The sequence below is a fragment of the Zophobas morio genome, unplaced genomic scaffold (assembly GCF_036711695.1).
Source record: "Zophobas morio isolate AGI-343-1 ecotype UQ-CSIRO unplaced genomic scaffold, CSIRO_AGI_Zmor_V1 ptg000041l, whole genome shotgun sequence".
Classification (NCBI taxonomy): Eukaryota; Metazoa; Arthropoda; class Insecta; order Coleoptera; family Tenebrionidae; genus Zophobas; species Zophobas morio.
This window is the reverse complement of record NW_026972146.1, coordinates 5,630,501-5,653,241: the sequence shown is the minus strand read 5'-3', so window position 1 is coordinate 5,653,241 and position 22,741 is coordinate 5,630,501. Positions and strand designations below refer to the sequence as shown.

The 22,741-nt window shown below is 40.8% G+C and overlaps 3 protein-coding genes across 10 annotated transcripts; 1 reads left to right on the top strand and 2 right to left on the bottom strand.

The window, feature by feature from the left end:
* Window position 1: 1 nt before the first annotated feature.
* Window positions 2–15,028, bottom strand: LOC135140836 (guanine nucleotide exchange factor for Rab-3A-like). Of its 8 annotated transcripts, none has more exons than XM_064071537.1 (7): window positions 14,918–15,028; window positions 7,867–8,033; window positions 6,513–6,977; window positions 2,496–3,031; window positions 2,248–2,347; window positions 2,129–2,195; window positions 2–275 (listed from the first exon to the last, which is right to left on the bottom strand). In XM_064071537.1, the coding sequence occupies exons 2-7, from the start codon at window positions 7,984–7,986 to the stop codon at window positions 196–198; spliced, it is 1,368 nt and encodes a 455-aa protein (XP_063927607.1). In that variant the 5' UTR covers window positions 7,987–8,033; window positions 14,918–15,028; the 3' UTR covers window positions 2–195. The 8 variants fall into 8 exon arrangements, with proteins under 8 accessions (XP_063927607.1, XP_063927612.1, XP_063927611.1 ...); XM_064071542.1 differs by having other exon boundaries at window positions 7,930–8,033; XM_064071541.1 differs by lacking the exon at window positions 14,918–15,028 and adding an exon at window positions 14,371–14,503.
* Window positions 15,029–15,165: 137 nt separating this feature from the next.
* Window positions 15,166–16,854, bottom strand: LOC135140837 (lipase 3-like). Its single transcript, XM_064071546.1, has 4 exons — window positions 16,498–16,854; window positions 16,262–16,451; window positions 15,449–16,197; window positions 15,166–15,396 (listed from the first exon to the last, which is right to left on the bottom strand). Exons 1-4 carry the CDS (start codon window positions 16,621–16,623, stop codon window positions 15,226–15,228), a joined length of 1,236 nt encoding a protein of 411 aa, XP_063927616.1. The 5' UTR covers window positions 16,624–16,854; the 3' UTR covers window positions 15,166–15,225.
* A 58-nt stretch (window positions 16,855–16,912) lies between these two features.
* LOC135140834 (WD repeat-containing protein 19) lies at window positions 16,913–22,478 on the top strand. The gene is made up of 15 exons (XM_064071535.1): window positions 16,913–17,414; window positions 17,516–17,670; window positions 17,719–17,940; window positions 17,987–18,197; window positions 18,246–18,532; window positions 18,580–18,823; window positions 18,975–19,220; window positions 19,273–19,545; window positions 19,597–19,744; window positions 19,796–20,003; window positions 20,051–20,431; window positions 20,482–21,704; window positions 21,763–22,058; window positions 22,107–22,183; window positions 22,230–22,478. Exons 1-15 carry the CDS (start codon window positions 17,400–17,402, stop codon window positions 22,330–22,332), a joined length of 4,089 nt encoding a protein of 1,362 aa, XP_063927605.1. The 5' UTR covers window positions 16,913–17,399; the 3' UTR covers window positions 22,333–22,478.
* The last annotated feature ends 263 nt before the right edge of the window (window positions 22,479–22,741 follow it).

Below are 22,741 nucleotides of genomic sequence, written 5' to 3'. Positions count from 1 at the left end.
GTTTATTTTTTCTTATAGAATTTATTAAAAAAGAAGAGTCAACATTTAGATACATTTGGGTTTGCTATTTACAGTTAAAATCTGGGGAAGACTAAAATATAATATCTGAAAAGCAACTACTTGTATGTACAAATAAAGTCTTTGGCTTGAGTTGTCAGATCTTGTTGGCACGTCGTTATGTTGAAAACACTAACGTCAGGAGCTCAGGTTCAGTCCGAGTCTTGCTAAAACCATATCTTTTCGCAATCGTATGATCTCCCAGTAGACGTCATGTGCTGGAACAGAAAAATTCAACTGTAAGCTATGTGATTTACTTATATGTACCTAGAAATTCCCAGTTATGCCGGAAGTGAGTCAAAAACAGACTTTCTTTCATAATGAGCTTTAATGGCATCCTTGGGGTTTTCTGCGAAAACATTTCCGGTAATTAATGTCGTGTGTTGATTTTTTCTGCTATTGACTTGGCAACAGTAATCGTTACCTCACAACGACGCGCAGCTAAAACATCTCAAGTCCTTCGTTGGTTCGAACGCGTAAGTGACGCGAGATACATATCTACGCAAATTATAAATTACTTATTGTCTCCGTCAACAATGAATCGCCCGTTTGTGTTGATCTTGCCGAACTTGAATACAAACACGAAGTTGAAACGCATATTTTTCATTTTTACTACCAGAGTGTAAGCAAAGAAGTACGGTAATCGAACGTTTATGACCCCTAGAATAGGAAGAAATAGGTCTTCCGTTTGCCGTATATCCGGATTTTTATTAGACAGATAATTTTCGAAACTAATGGATCGATTGTTGTCAAATTTTGTATGTATATTAATAGAATTTAAAATCTCCATTTAGGAGTAAAAAATTCTAAGATCGTAAAAAAGAAAAACCTTAAAAATTCTAACGATTATTAAAAAGTAATTAAAATGAAAACTAGAAAAATTGCAAATAAAAAATTGAAGAAACCAAAAATTGAAAAATCGAGAAACTCAAGTCTAAAATTGAAAAAATTGGTCCAAAATTATTTCGACAGAACTTTCCTCGCTTCTACAGTACAGCCCAACAAATACTACTTCTATGAAAAATTATAAAATTTTATTTTGCGGAATTTTACTTTTTCGTGAAAATCTCTATGGAGAAAAAACAATATAGGTGTTAGTCACAGTGTAATAGAAAAAAGGTTTCACCGTAAAAAGACAGTTGGGACCCCCGACAAGGTTTTACATTTTTTAAAAAGACAGTTGGAACCCCCGAAAAGGTTTCACATTTGAAAAAAAAAAGACAGTCGGGCCTCCGAGAAGCTTCCACATTGCCGCCCCCAAGCTTTACATTTTGAAAACAGACAGTTGGGTCCCGAGGTTTCACATTCTAAAAAAAAAAAGTTTGGCACCCCCGAACAGGTTTTACATTGTTAAAAAATGACAAATGGGACTCGCGAGACGGTTTCACTTTCTTAAAAATATATATTTGGGGCCACCGAGAAGATTTAACATTAAAAAAAGACATTTAGGACGGAAACCAGAGACTATACTTTTTTCGTGCTCTAGGGGTCATGAAACGTCGAGAAAATATGTAAGTGGCCATTCGTCCGAGTGGCTCAGGAAGTAAAAACCAAAATTTTGAAAAATTGCAAATCGAAAAATCGAAACAAATTATAAAATCAGAACATTGAAAAATCGAAAAATTCAGCTTCAACCATTCAATTCTCAGCTGTGACACTCCGAATTAATGTAACTTTATGTACAAACGCCGCGCTTTTTGGGTCTCCGAAAGTTATTAGCCTCGGCATTCTAGGACTTCCGTACTACAAGTGCTTAGCAATGTATTACTTTTGTTTAGAATCAAGTTACACAAACATTGTTCAGTTACTTCACTGTTTTCTGCGGTTTCCTCGAACACAAATATTTAATTTTTAGCCCCCATTTTCCAGAATGCTTTGTATTGATTGTTCGTCTCTTTAAAACTGAATGAAACAGAAACGTGCCATGCTTTCCCCTTGCTTTTCACTTATCGCATTAAAGAGCGATCAATCATCATCGGTCGCCATCTTCAAACCGACTTTGTTCAAAGCGTAGATGCAGCTATTTGTACAAAGCTTCACAACTTGAAAAAAAATCCAAAGAACAACTTACCGGAACTTTTCACTAAACCGCGTTCGATGTATTTGAGATAGTTTAAAAAATCACAAACGGCAATTATCTGAAAAACAAAATCGTTACCCCTCAACCTTGAAACATAATAATCCACTTACTCTATTCCTACATATCTGTGATATGCTGTACCAGTTGTCTGGCTCACCAATATTCATTCGATAGAAACACAGCCTTGGCACCTCGAGTAAAGCGCATTTTCTGCAAACAAAAAATAACAATAATATTCAAAACGATAAAAAAACCGGCTTCATTAAATTTCCAATTATTTTTACCATCTATAAAACCCGAAGTAATCCGAAAACTTTAAAGCCAATTACAAACAACGACCAATAAAACAAACACTTACTTAGGAAACATAGCCTTCGTTCTGTCCCCCACAGCCTCAATGAGTATCGTCCCCGTTTCCACTGCCGCCTTCACCCTCCTCGACAGCTCCTCGTTATTAAAAGCCAAACACAGATCTATATCCTCCTCGTAGACCCTCCTCACGAACGGATCCTCCTTATCCAAACGCGGCTTCTGCCTCCACGCCAGGAACTCCCTGTGGAAATTCGGGTCCACCTCCAGCCCCTCCTTGCTCTCGACCTCGCACGGAATATGGTGCACCTCCTTCACCGGCGACTCGGGCGGCGAATTCTCGCGCCCGTACTTCAGGTTGAAGTGGCTCGGCGACCTGCGGTGCTTCTTGTTCTCCTCCTTCATGCGGCTGTCGATCTGCGGGTGCAGGTGCGGGTTCGGCCTGCTCGGCGTCGACGTCAAAACCAGCGTCTTCAGAGCCGCCACTTCCGCCGTCAGCACGTCCACTTTCATTTGGCTTTCTTTGAGGGACTTCTCGGCAGCCGCTTGCTTCTCGTTCGCTTCGCGGACCATGTTGTGGGCTTCCTGCGACGAAATGCGGGTTAGAGTGAGACGGGTGGAGGGTTTTATCTTACTATGTCGCGCCAATCTGTGGAAATTTTCTCGATTTCCGCTTTGAGTTCGAGCAAACTTCGGCTTAGCCCCTTCCGGAGGGGCGGCAACGGTTTGTTTGCCATCGGATTCGAATGGGTTTAAACGACGAAATTCGACTGAGGGGACAGGAAGATGATAATCTTTTGTTTAAACCGCTGCAGATACGCTGCGCGACTAATCAAATTAGCGTGTAAATGTTAGAGGTTGGCGCGTCATGGGTATGTATGTATGTATACTCGAGGGTGTTGTTGTTTTAGTGCGAGAATCCATTATAATGCATGAGCAGCACCCATTGTCGACATTTTATCGTTTAAACTGATAGGAAAAATGTCCGTTGTTGCGTGGAAAAAAGTAGTAATTAATTTAATGTCGAGAGATACATTCTTTGATCATTATGTCTTCTATAGATAGGGGTCACACTTATAAATATACAGGGTGAATCACTAAGCGCGGGTCTCTATGCCTCAGAAATTATTATTAAAGACGGAAAAATTATGTGTGCTTTTATTTCATACGCTAGTTAGTAATAAGTGCATGTTCTACGCAATGAATGCGTGCATACGAAATTATACTTATTTATTGAAAGTAAAAGAAAGTATTGACGGTGCATTTTTACGCTAGGTGTTTTTACAATTACCTGATTATTTGTATAATTAAAATGGTTCAATGAAACTGAGCATGACTTGCTGGCTCGCCATGCACCGAATACACAAAAAATGTATACTGTCTTGGTCTATCTGTCTGATTTTTATTAGATATATAATCTATCTACGACAATCATGTGGATGGTAAAGCGCCAACCAAAAATTGGCTAATAATCCCCACTGAAAATTTGATGACGTCATATCCAAAATTTACAACGGTGAATTTGTTTTTATTTTATAAAATAAGATATTCTTCCACTTGTAGTTTATGGATCCGTGTCGAGTTTTTACATCCAAATTTTTGGAAAAAAAAATCAAAATTGTGTAACAACAATTTAACTTTGAAACTGCAAAAGCGTATCCTCTGAAATCTTGCAAATGTTTTAAGGTAATCGTAAGCACGGTAAATCGTTCATCAAAATTTATTCGTTTCTCCCCTCCCAAGAAATTTATGACATTTCAAAATTTTGTAATCGGAAAAAAAATTGAGACAAACGTGTAGTGGGCTTCTTTACATTTACTTTATTAACATTACATGCTGCATATCTTTATTTTAATTTACAATTTATCATCAAAAAATAGAATTCGCAAAATCAAATTTTATAATTTTTAGAGAAATCTGGTTTTATTTACCTTCAAAAAATTGAAAAATCGAGAAACTGAAAAATCTAAAACTGAAAAAACGAAAAATTAAAACATCCAAAACTGAAAACCGATAAATTGAAAAATCCAAAAATTAAAAAACCGAAAAATTGACAATATCTAAAAAAACGAATAATTAAAAAATTCAAACTCGTGAAAATGCAAATCGGAAAATTGCAGTTGCAAAATCTAAAACTGAAATATGTATACAAAAGTTGGAAAATCGAAAATCTGGAACATTAAAAAATCGAAAAATTGAAAAATCGCAAACCGAAAAATTGAAAATTCCAATAACTGAAAAAATTAGACAATAAAAAACCTAAACGAAAAATAGCAAATCGAAAAACTGAAAAATTAAACATTGAAAATCGTAAAATTGAAAAAGTGAACAAATTTTAAAATTCTAATTATTAGATACATATTTAAAATGGAAACTAAAAAAAATGCAAAGTGAACAAATGAAAAATTAAAAAATCTGAAACAGAAAACGGATAAATTGAAAAATCCAAAAATTGAAAAACCGAAAAATTCAAGAAATGAAAAATTGACAATATCAAAAAAACGAAATTCAAAAGTTCGAAAACTGAAAAATGGAAGAAAAAAAAAGAAAAATTAAAGAACTGCGGGAGTGTTATTTACCCCACTTTTTTTTACGTTATAGAGGTTATCAGAAAACAAAAATCGCAATTTTTTTTTATAATTTTTCAGGAAAGCGGGATATATTGGGCTACACTTTCGGAGCGACGAAAGTTTTGTCGAAATAATCTCCATCTTTTTTTTTTCCTCTCTCTCTCTCGGAGTGTAAAGTGGTCCAGATTGTGGTTTATGCCCCGGCTGGAACCGCAATATCCACGGGAAACAAGCAATTTCGCAGTGGCCATTCTCCACAATCATGCAATATACTCGAACGTGCCCATTCCGAGACAAACATTGTTATCGTATCTTCTGCACGGAACGCCACATTATTGATTTTCTCGGGAGCATTACTACAAACGAAAAGTATTTCGCATGTCGACGACCATCATAAAGTGTAATTCCACAAAACCATAAACGCCCGACACTTCACACTGCAACAATTAACACGCAGAAATTTTTACGACTCGGGAACTAACCGTACGCCGAAACATTATGTTTTATGTTTACGCAATCGCATTAAAAAAATATCGCTCGTTGTCTGCCATGCGGCGGTCTTGCCTAATAAATTTCGCGTAATGCATGCAATTAAACCAGCGACAAAGCTACGGCCTGAATGCCGGAAATTTCGAATTAATTACACATTTAGAAAAGTGGCTCGTTATCTCGACGAAACGCGGTCACCCAGTCGATAAGAGAAAAATTTATAATGAAAAAAACAATGGATAATACATCATGAAGAGAAACAATGGCAGGAATAATAATAACGACCAAGGTGAAACGCGACTTGACCCACCTGTGGGTATTATACGAAAATAGCGTCGAAAAGTGGAAATGATCGGTATTTTCCGATCCGTGTCAAGGGTAACGGACGTCGCGCTCAATTGCACCCATCAAATTCTTAAATTTCTCCACCGCCTAATTGGGGGGTTTCCACTCTGTTTGTGTCGATACTCAATGTCATCTTCGCTTTCTAGACGCGAATTTCGTGGGAAAACGACCCTCGGCTCCGTTTACCGAACAGATGGAGTTGTAAAAGTGCGTGATCTCCACGCGATCACTCCATCTGTTCGGTAAACGGACTATAGGTAATTTTAATTCTGTTATGCACGTGAAATTGCAGCACTAATGCCGGATTATTTAGCATTCGTTCAACGTACGTACCTATGTAATAAGTCGAGTAGCGCGATTTACCCAACTTTCGACTTGCAACACTGACAAACTCCAGCCCGACAAAAAAATCCCCCATGACATAACCGAATTCAGTCCAGAATCCCAATTCCTCGCCCATCTTCACTTTCCCCGAACCCGAAAAATCCAAAACTCCGACTTTCGAATTTCGCCATTGTGAACTCGTCTCTTTAAATCCCCCGGTGAAAGTCGAGCGAACTCGTGAATAACAAAACACGATCACACGTCGGTCCGTTCCTGTGTAACCTTGCGGGTGAACGACCGGTTCCGCTCATTATCCGCATACTTGATTCAAAGTTCACCTGAAAGAGGCTCGCCGTCAGGTCCTCGAGTTCGGCTTCGACGTCCTGCCGTATCCTGGAGAGGCGGGCGACCTCCTCGTCTTTGAGCTTGAGCTCCTGGTGGGCGTCGCGCAGCTCGTCCTGGAGGCGGGCGAAGGTCTGCTCCTTGGCGCCCACCACCTGGCGGGCCCAGTCACCCTGGTCCTCGCCCTTGTCGAGCTTGTCCAGCCCCAGGTCGCTGTAGACCGAGCTGTCCGAGCTGTTCCGGTGCATCACCTTGTCGGTGATAGTGGCGATGTCCGAGAACGAGCCGAAGTCGCTGCTGTCATGGTTGAAGAGCTTGTTGGAGGTGACCCGGAGGTCGGGCTCGTCGATCTCGACGTTGTCCTCCTCGTCGGTGGTGTAGGACTCGTCGCCGGTGGTGCCGGTCGAGCCGGCGCGGCGGTGGTTGAGGATGCCGGCGGTTTTGGGGACCATGAGGAGACCCTAAAGATAAGGTGAGTATAACGAAACGAAATATTTATGAAATGCGGGTGAGTCAAAGTCGCAAAAGCACTATTTTCGTTGGTGCACTATACATAAAACAAGCAAAAATGGACAATTCTGCAGGATTTTTTTTAATAGAATTTCTAAATATAGCAGCAACGAGTGGATGGAAAATTTTCAGTCAATACTGGGTGCTTATCTCTCATCCAAAAAAAGACTCATTAATTTTCGGTATTTATTAAACGTCAGCCACATATTAATTAGGGTTTTAGCCAAACATTAAAGAACATGCATTGTACATGTTACTAAGAATTTATTTACAGGTGGGAATTACCCACACGACAAAATTGATTTTTCAAACAAAACTGAGCAACCTTTACCACGGAATTTAATGTTTCAATAAAAAAGGTGTTTTTATTTTCCGAGCGTAAAGATAGGGAAGTATTGTAACAGGATCCATTTAATTGCCGATTTCATCTTTTATCGACGTCAAATAACTTCTGAAGTATGAAAAAGTAGATCGCCCATTTCCGTGCCTGGTAGATGGTAAAATGCGAACCAAAATTTGTGTGATCATCTCCACCAACGATTTGACGTCATTTAAAAATTTTATAAAATAAAATGTTTATGTACTCGTGGTCTATTAATCCGTTCTCATTTTTTAGCTTCGACGAAACTAATTCGAATTCGCCCTTTTTCGGTTTATCTTCGATCTAACTTCACCACTTCAGTTTAGTACAATCCAAAGTATACCTTCCGTTATTTACACTGCCGGTTTTGCTTTCCAAGGTTTCACAATACACATACTGTGGAAATTACCGAAATTTACCAAAATATGGTAACAGTTTGCAACTCGTAAACTAATATGTGTTTATGAGTAAATATTTACCGGACCTTGTCGATTTTCGTGAGTCGTGAATCTGTGAACGGGTGACCAAAAGTGAGTGAGTACCTTGCTAAGGGGGCTCTTTTTCGAGCTGGGCGACGCCACCGCCGCCGTTTCTTTCATCGTCGACCGGACTCGATGGAGGAAGTCACTTCATTGTCCGGCCAGCTCTGCAAGAAAAGAACACGCTGAGATTGTGCAGATTTCACTCGGAATTAATAGTTTTGGTTTAATTGTTTCGACACGGATTCTTTTTCTACGTTGGAGAAAACTGACGCACATCATTGAGCTGGACGAAAATAGCGATTCTCGTTTGCGTCAAATGAAAAATTGGATAAAAATAACAAACGTGAAGGATAATTTAAAAAATAAAAAAAAAACAGGGGGACTTTCGAAGTAGTTTTTACGTTCATAATGCGGTTATAAGATCTCATAAAATAAGATAACATAAACTCGAGTTTGTGGACGCCTCAGATTCTTTTTTTGCCCGAAGAAGCAGTTTTTCTGCGTAGTCTTGTTTTTAAAATTACACTTACCGACCTTAAGGAGCGACTTTTGACCGGCTTAGCCCACCGTGTAACGGTTTTATTTACGCGGACTTGCTGTTATTCATAATTAATGCGATAACGACTCAGGCGACTTGATTATTCTATAATAGGAAAGACCAGACTGACGTCAGAAATACGATTTTGGGATGTTTGTCGTATTCTTGAACGTGAATATTTTAGAGGTTTGCGTGAATCATGTCAACCTAGTTTCAGATGAAGGGTTTCGTCGAGGGAGACCGACGACCGGACGTCCAGATAAAATCGATCGCTGAGGATTAATTTTATCTAATCGAATTTTAAACCTTCTGGATAATCTGTATGGATTTAATTTCAATGAAAATTTCAAATATAAAAACATACAGGCTTTCAATATAACATGGAGTCCTTATATAACTAGCTTGTGTTTTACGAAATTCTGTGACAAAATTTGTAAAGTTCTCTAGTTTACTGCGTCATAACCAAATAGACCAGTTAGAAAAGGGAGTAGTCCTTTGATATGAAGGTGAGTGCAAAAAAGATGTTGACACCCGAAATTCTTGAAACAAAATACGCCATTGACAAGTAATGGCACTACGAAAACGTCAAAATATAATTATTTCAAGGATTATTCCTTGGTTTATCAGTTTCTAAATTATACACCTGATAGACGCCAGATGAAAGTGACTATTAATAAAAATGAAGACGGCTCATAAACCTTGATGCGAACTTCTACGTACTTGTATGTATGTATTTACAAAATTTTATTTATTTCATTTCTTGTGAATATCTCTGAAGTTGCGCGAATGGCATCAACCTACTTCCAAAGAAAGTTTCTCTAAGAGAATGGTAGTTCAAACATCTGACCAAGTGATCAATTATCGCTATTAATATTTATCAAATTTCTAAAAAGAAAAACTGAGACGACCCTAATCCATACACCCCTTTCACGAGTTCCAACGACCTAAACACACTCACAACAGTAATTACTTTGGTACATACATATTTACCTTAGAACAAATTCGCATATACAAAGGACGCCAGTGATCTGCATTGGACTTTAGCCACCAATAATGTTATTTCTGCTCTTTAATTTTTGTTTATCTGGCACGGAAATGGGCGAACTTTCAAAACTCGAATCCACTCGAAATTACTATTTGTGAACAAACTTTCGGACCGTGAAAATTCCAACGTAAATAATTCCATCAGCATGAAAACGCTAATGAGACAAGATTCTGCACACACAAATGTCAGTGGCGTCGCTGTGACCCCGTTGACCTTAACCATCCTCTTTAAAAAAAAAACACCCGAAAGGGCAACCTCCCCCGTTTTCCATTAAACCCGACCTCGGCATTGGCTCGTAATTCACAAACTCGAAACGATTCGACAAATTTGGGAAAGGTTAAGAGTGCCTTCGGGATATTACGTAACCGACTCCCGAATAGACACCTAACGCAATTTAATAGTGAAACGGCAAAAAGGTGTGAAAATGCCGTTTGTAATAGATAATATGGAGCGTGACGCCGCAACGAAAGAGAAAAACGCAACCATTGTAAAATTGATAAACCAAACAAAAAAAAGTTGAATGGAATTCCGCAATTGTGCCTTTTCTCCTCCTCGAATGCCAATTTTCATTTTCTGGTCACGTCGAGCCCCATCGTAAACCGCCGAGTAAACATCGCTCTGTAAAATTCATAAACCCAGCGCAAAATATTTGGATTATCTCCGGCGTGTGTATTTATTATAACTCAAGGAATTGGCCGGAAGGGCACAATTTTGTAATCACTGACACCATCAACGCATTCCGTGCACGTCCGCCATCATCCGAGCACACATTTCTGGCATTATTATGACCTCTGGACACTCACCCTGTATAAGAAAATACAATCGAAGTAGACGCGCTCCGGGACAGTGTACACTCTCAAACACGGCTCGACTCTCACTGCGTCTCGCGCTTTCCACGGGATGCGAAGAACGCCCGTTGCTTGGCAACGCGCAAGGGGGAGCACCGGGTCCGCTGCTGTTTCCTATTGCGAATATTTTTTTGTTTCGGGGTGGATCGAATTACGTTTTAATTAATCGGATGTTTTTTTTTCTCGTGTACCTTGAATCTGTTATCGCGCCAATGCTATGTAACGCAAAATCGGCTGTCCTAGATAGCGGAATCCGGTGCCTGGCACTGACAGCGCTGTACCGGCGATTAGTGAAAGGTAGGCATTGTGATGATGATGGCGAGGAGCAGGCACGTGAAGGTTCACGAGATGGAAGCCATGGTAACGCGTCGGTGGAGGTCCAGGGGGAAATTCGAGTGAACTTTGGTATTTGGAGGAACGGTGGTGATAATGAAGTAATAAAGACGAGGAAGGCCACGGTCGGAGTGTTTGGCGATGACACATCGGACGCAATTAACCCACATTGTGGATGACTGTAGGTCTGGTGTGGGAAGGGCTACAATTTCGAATTTTATGAGATCGTTTTTTCGGAGATTCGTAAAAGAGAAAAGTCTAATGATGTTGCAGGAAGTGTTTCAACTATAATTTTGGGTTTTGGTAGATCTACCGTTTTTTGCATGTCTAAAATTATGGGAATACCCCTTGATAATTACACTGCGTGATGGCAAAAAGTGGGGATTCCATTATGACATAACAGTGCTTAAATGCTGTGATTAAGTATTGGGTGTATAATGCCGATGTACTTAAATGCTTTAGACGATGTGGATTAAAACGAAGATGGATCTTTTGGAATGTTAAACGATGAGATTGGTGTTATTTGAAGGTTCCTGCATTTGTTAATATGGCCATCGTCGTTCTTAATAGAATAAGATGTCACGCGATTGAAGGAAAAAATAGGCAACAAGTAGAATAAGCCGCCATTTTATGCCACATCAAGGTCACAAACTTTTTCAAATGCAAATAAGCTAATTTTATTGAAACTGGGGAGAGGTTTGACCCAAAGTCTGGCTTCAAGAAAATGTGATAAAGCTTCCTTTCGCTTATCTCTTTTCGTATTAATAATGTTTACATCTGCGTTTTCAAGGAAACTAGCGGACAGTGGTCTTTCTCAGAATATCTTCGTAGGTTTAGTTCTTTGTTCTACAGAAATTATACAGATTTATTTTTAAATAGAGCAAATTTGCTCTCATCATTTTCAGTTTCGACAATTCTATAACGTCTTGTCGACGAAAACACGTACTGAATTTATAGAAGGCGATCCAATTCAATCGATCAATATAGGACAAGGACAACATTTCCAGTTATAATTAATAGAATAACTTAAAAACGAGTTGTCACATATCCAACGTCCAATCCCTCAATCACGCCATAGAATTTTAACGGAAACAATAATAATGTTCTGAGTATACACTAGTCCAGAGAACTGTGTTTACTTCCCGAATGTAAGCTAAGGATCCATCCGACGAAAGGCTAGTTTCATGTTTTTTCGACGTGTCAAGACCTCTACAGTACGATACAATAAGTCACCCATTTCCGTCCGTTTATCCGTCTGATTGGAGCATCTGGAAATCGGGAATTTTTCAGGAAATCAGAGCGCTGGCGCCCCATTCCAAATTTTATATACTTTTAAATTAAGTAAATTTCGGCTTTTCAGGGGCTGATCTAAATTTTTCCCGCGCTGGTTCAACCGGTCTCCTCCATCCGCCGTTGATTACGGGACTCCGAAATTCTTTCAAATTACTTCAAAAACAAAACAAAAAAGGTCCCCGAGATTCTTGCTGCAAAAACAAAACAGAAAGGGTCTCGAAGATTCTTTCAAATTACTTCAAAAACCATGTACAAGGACCGATGGAACCATTTGAAAATCGGGAATTTTCCAAAGGCGCCAGTAGCCGCTGTACAGCAGAACGCCGATGCCCGAATCCAAATTCTAGATTATATACATATATTTAAATGAAGTAAAATTTCGTCTTTTCAAACACCAGTCTGTTGATTGTCCAGACTTTTATTAGACAGGTGATAGTAGTCATTACAGTAGTACATTTTATTTAAATTTTATAAAATGCACTTGAAGGCTGTTGGGAGAAAACAATTAATGTCACATTTTTATTGTTTTTTTAATTATTAATAATTTTACACAAATTCAGTGAGCATTTTTTTTTAATGTTGTAAAATGGAGATTTCTTTAATTTTTGATTTGCAATTTTTCAAATTCTCATTTTACCGGGTTTTCTTTTTGGTCACTCATTTTATTGGACGAAAAGTGCATTTTATATTGAACAACAGTGCAATCTTGACGTTTTCCTATAGATAAATATCTGAACAGAATAGGGACCTGGACATTCACAGTTTTTTCCCAACCGTGTCGGTACTTCGTTCAAATTTCATTTTCTATTTCTATTATGTTAACCTTTTGTTTCTTGTTCAATGTTCATACAAAATAAAGTGTTGTTCGACTTCAACAATTTTTGTGTAAACTATCAAAATATAATGTGCGTTAATTAAAAAAAAAAAATTTTCAAAGATTACATTTTATATATCTCGATTTTTAAGCAATGTGACATTCATTGCTTTCTCCTGACACCCTTCACTTGTGGTTTATGAATCCGTGTTGAGTTTTTACCCGAGGCATCCAGAATTTTGGGGAAAAATGAAAATTTTGTAACATTTTAGCTTTGAAATCGCAAAACCAAATTCTCATCCAAAATAATACTCGGGACAGTTTACTCCACTGTAGCTTAATAATTAATAATGTCGAAATATAAACATAAACAATTGAAGTTAAGCATGTACTGAGAATACATTTTTCCCGTTGATTATCTACTTTAAATATAGTTCATTTTTTCCTTGAAATTTGCCCTCGATTCCCGCCCCTGCGGCCAATTTTTTATCTAAATGACTTTGACAAACTAACGTTTGTAATTTTAAATCCGTTACAAAAATTACAATGAGCTTTCCCAAAAATCAATATTGTTATCTGGACAAAGGTTATTAAAGCCTTAAATTATACCATTGAATCCGGGTGGGAGAGTTAATGCTCAATTATAACATCGCTTTCAATTGATGAATCGCAAATTCATGAAAGCAAAAGAGCTGTAGCTGTGCAAAATCACACAATTTCTCTTCACTGCGAAATGTAATGGCCCCAAAAAAACCGAACTATTCAAAGCCCAATAATAATAATCGACATTTTGAAAACGTATAATTTAAAAATAAAAAAAAAAATGCTAATTACGGAAGTCATGCACTTTCGAGCGAAAAAGGAAAATTTAATTGAAACGAACACACTTTTTAATTAAAATATTGGAAACGAGTGAATGTACGTACTGACGACATGGCATGCAAATTCTTCGGTTCATTTTTTTTTAGAAAAAAGCATCAATATTAAAGTGACACTCATTTTCTTGTAATTTGCGTGAGTCATAACATAAGAACTTGCCAACTTCCTTTTTTTTTCTAAATACATTAATCGACTCGAGTCAAGCTGTCATTTTCTACGAAACCGATGGGTGGCGAGTATGCATAATGGTGTTCCGCATAATCAGCTCGATGAATAATACCCCACTACGGGTTGGACATTTTTCGGTTGCTAGGATTTGTAATTATTACGACACAGGATACCGAACAATTGACGACATTGCGGTGACGGCATAAGGAATTTACCGAACTAATTTGAACCAAATCTTAAGTAACATTTAAATAACATTTAACACTAGTTGCAGTATGAAAAATCCAGCTCCACGTGTGACCTCCACTCTCCGCATCCCAGGATTCCATCTCGCGAAGTTGCATCGAAACAGGATGCAACCTTGACATTTACAAACATTTCCGCAATAACGCGATGAAAAAAACTCGTACCAAGCTACCAGATAGTACCTTGTCAACTCCACTATTTTCACACGAAACTCGTACTGACTCACTCTAAATCAACAAATCACTGATAACCCCGTCCTTTATCTCCAAGTCAATCATCCTCATTGTAACACCACGAACACAAAGAACCCATGCATCCGTCTTTCCCACAAAATCACCTTTATTCTAAACCACTCCAAAAGCAAAAATTTTCAATTCCAACTAGACCCGAGCCCACCAAATCCACTCTAATCCCATTATCGCGCCCCGACGCCAAATCGCATTACGATCGAGCTCCCGATCCCCCGAAACTGGAAAACATCATTCTGATAATCATCCGCAAACAAAGTTTATTTGTAAACATTACGAATAAACACACGATTCTTCGAATTTCTAGCGTCTAACCTTGGCCGATGCAAATTGATCTCGGCTGGATTTTTCGAATTATTTTCGGCCGAAATTTCCGGCCTTGGAGCCGTGACGTGCGCCACAATCATGCATGCAAGGAATTTTTACACAAGTGGGAGTCGGGCTTTAATCCGGGTGGAATGCGAGGCGGCGGAAACGGAGATCTGCTTATCTTGTGCGTTTTTAAGGGAGAAATTGGAATCACGCAACGGAGGTCATCGCGCTCGACAATTTTCGAATTGTAAAAACGCGCTGACAGAAAACGAGGGGCATTTTGTTTGAGCACAACCGGGTTTTTGTTAGAGACGTGGATCTTACCTTGAGGATTATGAGACAATGATTTCTCTGCGGACACTGCGATGGAATGTTTACACTCTATGGTTTACACGCTTCTGCACGAGCATACTGATTGGATCGGTTTGACACATATACTACAATGGGAACACGGGATGTGACATGTGGAACGAGGGGCGCCATCTAGGAACGAGTAGCAAAACATTCAAATTTCGCGACAGGAATCGACTCTTAGCGTATTGTTGTTTGCCTACGTGCACATTTTTTAAAACTTATTCTTTATAATTTATTATTTATTGTAAGTAAAACATAACTGACAGTATAGTTTTAAATTAAAGATCATCCACTTCGTCAGTATAATTCTGGATAACTTTCATAAGTGGCGCATAGACTAGTTGGGCGGCGTGTTTGCCAAAAAGGAAGTCCACGTGGTTGAAAGCATCAAGGGGCACTTTATACACCCCGATGTTGTTAGTTAGGTTGTGTGACAGCCGAATGACGTCCTAAAACACATCAGTTAAACAAAAAAAAAATGCCTCCACTAAACCAACTCACAATATAACTAGCCAGCCAATCATTTTGCGCATATATAATGTAAATCTTCGCTTTGATGTTAAGTAGCTTGTACTCAGGCGGTGTCAACCTTCCGTATTTGACCATATTTCCCTCGGGACCGTAGTCATACTGTTGGAATTTCCCCTCATTTTTAATCTCCTGCGCAAAGTGCAAAACCGTCTTCGTGGAAGTTCCCGCCGGATCATGGTTCAAAACGGTCGGCAAAAGCGCCATATTAAATTCGTCTTTGTCGAAACCGAACAGCGAAAAAATAACGTCCTTACATATAGTTTCGTCGATCTTCAACAAATCACAGTCATACGACAAAAACTTCATAATTTTATTATTGGGTAGGAACTGATTCACACCTAGATACTTCGCCAACCATTCAATGTCGTTGACAAAAGGCGATAGATACCTAATGGGCGACTTCACATGGGTCATGTACGCCACCGGTGCCAGCGCTACCATCACCTTGACGTTTTTAACAACCTGTGGCTTAATAGACGAACAAACGAAAAACATAGTGGTACCCATGGAATGCCCAATGTAGATAATTTCGCCGGGTTTATTCGTCGTGTTACTAACGTAGTAAAGGGCCGCCGGTAAATCATGAATCCCCATTTCGTGCCAACTGAAGTTCCAGAACTGTGCACTATTGACGGACAGATTGACGTGGGCTTTGGAGTACGTGTTGCCGCGGGCGTTACCCATCCAGACGTCATAGCCGGCGTCCGCCAACAAGAACGCTGTTACCGTTACCATTTATTAAATTAAATAATAATAATAATAATAATAAAAGTCGAGGCGCACCTAGCGAGTTGTTGCCCTCGGTGACCCAGTCGGCGCTGCTCGAAAGGAGGCCATGTTGCAAAAACACGGGCTGTCCCCCTTTCACCCCCGTTTTAGGCCCCGGGATGCGATGTATCCCAAGAATGTACCCATCGTCGGTCGTCACGAAATGGGTCTCGGCTGGGTAGCCGTGGCGTCTGGCGATTTGGGGCTGACAAAGGGGTGAGAACGTGAACGATGGTGAGATTGTGGCTTACCGTGGTCAAGTCGGCGTCGGGGTTGTAGGGGCACTTTTCCAACGACTCTATAGAACAAGTGGAATTCGACGGAATAATTTCGCACTTGATGGCCGGCAGAAGCAGCACAACGAGGAGGAAGTGCATCGCAGCCGGCTCTCGGATAACCTAACTTCGGTGCCGAAAAACGGTTTTACGTAGATTATCGGAGGAGAAGTGTTACGGTCTGGGTTTCGAAATTAGAATCGCTAATGAGGTTTTTGTGGGTGCTCTTGTGTTTAATTCGCATGCGGGATTTTATTAACGAGGGAATAATAAATAAATGAGTCAAACCGGAGCTTGCGCTTATCGGTGTTATTAAAAATCGATGATGCAAGGGGCAAAGTCAAAGATACTGAAAAACAAGAACACGATCTGCGTATATTGAAACGTGAATATTTATATTTATACATTTATAATAGTGTGCGAATGAGTGGAAAATAACACTCTTTAATTACATTTATTTTTAAATAACAAACACTTATTCGTTTGTTGGTCAATATTAGCAACCTCGATGACTCAAATATTGATTCGGGTGATTTTTCGAAAAATCATCCAGCAGGGCTGCCAACATAAAGAATTAATTGCGACCCGAAGCTTGACCCGTCGTTGTCAAAAAACCCATTTATCCGTTTACTCATTAACATTGCTAGCCAAATCTGTAATCCATGCCATGGTTGAAATATTCTAATTCGAATTCCATTATGTAAAAAGCAACACCACCTAGAAAGGCGTGGGTAAAAAGTCGCTAATCAGTGCCGCCAACTTACGTAATGTTGCCCACCCTGAAGCTTGACAGCTGTCATTGTCAAAATGCTTTTCCAATAACAACAACAATGTTTGTATCGCATTATAAATAATTAACATCATCGATTTTACGAAAAATGGGGAGCGAAAAGGTACGTCAACCATTAAATTTTCCTTCACAACTCGAAATTAGCGCAACAACGCACCCCGAAGTCACAATCCACCGGCTAACCTAAAAACGTCCCGTTTCTAGCTTTTATTTCGCTTGGAACAGCCCCATGGGACCGGTGATATTTACATAGCATGGCAGAAAGGATCTGGAATGTATCTAGCAACAACTGGAATAGATTCAATGGTTAATATTTTTGATAGGTATGGGCAAATACAGGACCGGATTAGACTACCAAGGTAGGCTTCCACGAGCTTGCAGTTCCGTAATAACGAACGCGGTTGCAGTCTGTGTACTGGGTTCGGGTGGGACTCGGACGGCGATCTCTTAGCCGTCATCTGTCAAGCCCCCCAGTTAACTCTATGGGACGCCAATACTCAAAAAAAAATACAAATTGACGTGCGATTAAAAGACCAGATGTCGTGTTTAGTGTGGGCGAAAACTACCCCAATGTTGGCCGTGGGGACTTGCAAAGGCAACGTCTCTATTTATAATCACAACACGTCAAAGTAAGCTCACACTTTCAGTGTAACCATAAGTGATCAAAATTTTTAGGCGCACCCCTATTATAGGCAAACACACCAAAAAAATAACCTGTGGGGTGTGGAACACCGAAAATTTACTCGCCCTTGGTTCCGAAGATAAAACAATATCAATTAGTAACCTAGATGGAGACACTTTGAGAGTGATCAATTTGAGGGCTGAACCTTCTGAGATACATTTTTCTGAAATGAAGCTCGATGAGCGAATGGGGGGCGAAAACACCGTAATAATCACATTATTGTTTCTACAACCACTAATGATTCTTCCACAGGTCAGCGTCATTGTAGGCAAACGCACCCTCTATCTATACAATTTACTAGATCCAGACAACCCTATAGAACTCGCATTTCAACAACATTACGGCAACCTCGTCACTTATAAGTGGTTCGGTGACGGCTACATTCTCATAGGTTTCACAGGTGGGTATTTCATAGCGATCTCCACTCACATCAAAGAAGTGGGACAGGAATTGTTTCAAATACGCAACCACAAAAGCACACTCAATGACATTACGGTGTGCGAAAAAATAGGAAAGGCGGCCTCTTGCGGCGACAACAAGTATTAAATCGGCGGTCAAACTTCCAAACTTGATTAAAAATTTTTAGCGTTAAAATCCACGACTTGAGTAACCTTCAGGAAACTTCTAGCGTTCTGTCTTTATCACAGGAGGCCGGTCTAGAGAGAATAAGTTGGAGTGTTGATGGCCAGTTGTTTGCGGTGTGCACCAGAGGCGGCTCGTTGAATGTATACGTCTCTCACGTGCCTCTACTGACCTCAGTCTGTGCCCCCAGGATAGCCATCCTGTCGAGCTTGACAGAGATAAGCTTGTACAATTACTCGTCTGAGAAAGTAATTATGATTGGTGAGAGTGGGCGGAGCTGACTTTGGTGGGCGGGGCTAGCTGTTGATTTCAGAGAGCACATTCATTGTCAGTTTTGTTCACTACAGTACTCTTATTAAATTGTCCGTAACTTTCCGCTTGACGTTCTTGCCGTTTTAGGCGAAGCTTAAGCCCATCGCTATCACTTTGGAAACGGAGCCGAGCTTTATCGCAGTGGGTCCTTATCACATAGCGGCCGGTATGAACAACAGAGTGTGGTTTTACGATTTGACGCGGCCCCAGCCGGGGGCCGACGACGCTCCCTTGATGCTTAAAGATAGACAGTACCTTGGGGGCGTCACTAGTATTAAATTAAACCCGGAATATGCGTCGGTTCTGTTCGAGGGAAAACTCCAGCTGCATATGGTATATGGTAGCATGGGGCCAACTCCTCGACACTTTCGTTCTGTGTTTTTAGATCGAACAGCCCGAAGTTTGTCACGAAGATCGCGAGACCATCATGTTTCCCGATGCGAATTCGCCGAATTTATTCATAACTTGCCATGCTCTGACGACTGACTTTTTAATCTACGGGACGGATATGGGAAACATTGTGTATTTTCACGTGGAAGAGTGGGCTGTGGCGACTGAGTACTCGCACTCGGTGGGTATAACGAATATTTTTAGCGATCCGGCGGGCAGTCGGATCATTTTTGTGGATATTAAGGGGCTGGGGTACGTCTACAATGCTGTGAGTAGGTGATAGGTGGCGCCACTTGTACTGTAATATAGTGTATTCAAGGTGATAAATGAAGTTGTTGCCATACCAAACCTACCCAATAAAGTGTCTGGAGCTACGTGGGACAGCAACATCAACGACCGCAATATTTTTTTAGTTCACGACCAACACGACATCTTTACGTACGTGTACGTGAAATATTCAGTCCACGGTTAGTTATGTCGCACCAAATTCAATTAAAAAGTCACTATTTTATTGAAAGGTCCCTCAGTTGAGAAAATCGGTCAAACCTCTCTAGTTTCCAAACAGACCCCGCTTTTAATGTACTCCGGCGAAGTGATATCAGCGACATCTGGCGGCCAAATCAGTCGCCTTATGCTCAACACCCACGACTCGCACCAAGCCGGTATAAGCGAACGGGAGCACACCATTCTAGAATCCAACTTCCACAAACAGATAGCTTTGCACAGGTAAATAACTACTTTCGTTTTACGGAAATCCCGTGATAACTTCTTAGGTTTTCCGCTGCGTGGAACACATGCGAAGTTCTTAAATCGGACGACTCCTGGCGAAAATTGGCCGTCGAAGCCATAAAACACCTAGAAATCGACTTGGCCATTCGTGTTTATAAAATGCTGGAGGACGTCTCGATGGTGTGGTCTTTGGAGAGCATCTCCGGGGTGGAAGATTCCAAGCTACTCTGCGGCTACGTTTCCATGTTCCTTGAGGACTTCGACTTAGCGCAGAAGTGGTTCCTGGAGTCGAGTTACCCAGTGGCCGCTCTTGAAATGCGCCGCGATCTGCTCCAGTGGGACCAAGCTCTACAACTGGCGAAAAAAATGGCGCCCGAGCAGATCGCCTTAATTTCGAGAGAGTACGCCCAACAGCTCGAATTCACGTAACTTCCAGCACGTTTTGTGTGTTCTTTTGATGACGGTGTTTCCGCAGCGGGAATTACTCGGAAGCGCACATCCACTACGAGAAAGGTCTACAGGAGAACTTAAGCCGCGAACACACCTACATTTGTAAAGCGGGGATAGCGAGAACCGCTCTCCACTGTAACAATCATCGCCACGGTATCAGTATAGCTTTAGAGTTAGACAACAAACAACTCCTACGGGAGTGTGCGGAGATCCTCGAAAAGAACAAACTGTTGAACGACGCCGCCATGTTGTTCGAGAAGTGTCACAATTACGATCGGGCAGCCATGGCTTACATTAAATTGCGAAACTGGCAGAAAGTCGGCGACATTTTACCGAAAGTATCTTCGAATAAGATTCATTTGCAATACGCGGTTGCTAAGGAGAACGAAGGTAGGTATGACGAGGCAGTCGGGGCGTATTACACGGCCAAGGACTTCGATTCGGTGATTCGACTACAACTCGAACACTTGAACAATCCCGAGATTGCGGTGGAACTCGTCCAAGAAACGAAAAGTGTGGAAGGGGCGAAACTCGTGGCGAAGTTTTTCCAAAAATTGAACGACTACACGTCCGCTATTAAATTCTTGGTGTTGTCGAAATGCAACGACGAAGCGTTCGATCTGGCGCGAAAACACGGAAAAATGCAACTCTATGGAGAAATACTTCTGAATACACTGTCCCCGGATGAGTTGCGTCCGCAGGACTTCAACAGCGTAGCCATGCATTTCGAGAACGAACGCAACAGTCTGCTAGCCGGCACGTATTGGTTCCACGCCAAAGAGTACGCAAAAGCCATGAAACATCTACTAAAAGCCGCTAAATCGAACTCGAAAGAAAACGAAGCCATCACTGCAGCCATAGACGTAGTGGCTTCTTCAAAAGACGAAGCCTTGTCAGCGCAACTGATCGAGTTTCTTCTGGGAGAAGCCGACGGCTTACCCAAAGACCCTAAATACCTATTCCGACTATACATGGCGCGCAAACAATACAAAGAAGCATCCAAGTCGGCGCTGATCATAGCCAACGAAGAACAAATCAACGGGAACTACCGCAACGCGCATGACGTGCTTTTCGCCATGTACCAAGAACTAAAACAGAACGGCATCAAAATCCCCAGCGAAATGCAAGCCAATCTCATGCTCTTGCACAGTTACATTTTGGTACGACTGCATGTTCGGCGGGGCGACCACCTAAAAGGGGCGCGGATGTTGATCAGGGTTGCCAACAACATCTCGAAGTTTCCGTCGCGTAAGCCACAACAAACTTTCACTTTCGGTTGGTATTTTTTTTTTTTTTTTGTTTGTAGATATCGTTCCAATTTTGACTTCAACAGTCATCGAGTGTCACAGGGCCGGCCTCAAACACGCCGCCTTCAAGTACGCTACGATGTTGATGAACCCCGAGTATCGCAAAAACGTCGACGCCAAATACGCGAAGAAAATCGAAGCGGTGGTCAGGAAGCCTCCGAAGAGCGGCAAAGACGGTGACGTCGGGGATCCGGTCGAACCGCTGACTCCATGTCCGTACTGCGAGAATTTGCTCCCCGAAACAGAAGTGAATTGTATCAACTGCAAGAATAACATCCCGTTTTGTATAGTGACGGTATGTAGGGGATAAGTGGGTGCGTTGCGACTGATTGTTGTTGCGTAGGGTCGCCATATCGTGACGACTGACTTGACGGCGTGTCCGGAATGCGATTTCCCGGCTTTGAGGCCTGCGTTTATTGAGTAAGTCGTTCGAGGTGTGGTTGTTAAGGTGACGGTTGTGTTGTAGGATCCTCGACAACGAAGATAGTTGCCCCATGTGTTCGGAAAAAGTGGATTCTCGAAGATTGCCTAAAATCGACGATTTTAAACCATACTTAAATGTTGAATAATCATTGATCTCATTGTTTGAGTATTATTTATTTATTTATTTTAGTACAATTAGTTTTTAGGGAATAGATCCGTCCATAAGTAACCAGTGCCGTCCTTGTGTAGTGCAATAGCTGTTAAAAGAAGGAAATATACATTTTAGAAAGTTCATATGTTTTTTATTGCGAATAAACAAGAAAAATTCATGTGAAGTATCATTGCTTACCTCAAAATTCGAGGAAAAAACACTAACTGAGACATCCGATTATTGCCATAATGAGTATAAGAAGAGACTACTTTACTCGAATACGTTTCTGTATCAGACACACTAATCTGATCTCGCACGCCTCCTTGGGCGTCTCGAATTTTGTTACCCTCTCATGCATGCAGTAGCATTTACTGCCGTCGCGTAAACTCCTGAGTCGTTGGCCC

Bases quoted from the DNA above. Each gene is read 5' to 3' on its own strand.
- LOC135140836 (XM_064071537.1), bottom strand. From the start codon at position 7,986: ATGAAAGAAACGGCGGCGGTGGCGTCGCCCAGCTCGAAAAAGAGCCCC. The intron at 2,348-2,495 runs GTAAGTGTTTGT...TTTTGTTTGCAG, and splicing joins ACGAAGGCTATGTTTCCTAA to AAAATGCGCTTTACTCGAGG. The intron at 276-2,128 runs GTAAGTTGTTCT...TTTCTGTTCCAG, and splicing joins CGGTTTAGTGAAAAGTTCCG to CACATGACGTCTACTGGGAG.
- LOC135140834 (XM_064071535.1), top strand. The intron at 17,671-17,718 runs GTAGGCTTCCAC...ACGCGGTTGCAG, and splicing joins GACCGGATTAGACTACCAAG to TCTGTGTACTGGGTTCGGGT. The intron at 20,004-20,050 runs GTAAATAACTAC...ATAACTTCTTAG, and splicing joins AAACAGATAGCTTTGCACAG to GTTTTCCGCTGCGTGGAACA.
- LOC135140837 (XM_064071546.1), bottom strand. From the start codon at position 16,623: ATGCACTTCCTCCTCGTTGTGCTGCTTCTGCCGGCCATCAAGTGCGAA. The intron at 16,198-16,261 runs GTGCGCCTCGAC...TAACGGTAACAG, and splicing joins CGAGGGCAACAACTCGCTAG to CGTTCTTGTTGGCGGACGCC. The intron at 15,397-15,448 runs GTGAGTTGGTTT...GATGTGTTTTAG, and splicing joins ATTGGCTGGCTAGTTATATT to GACGTCATTCGGCTGTCACA.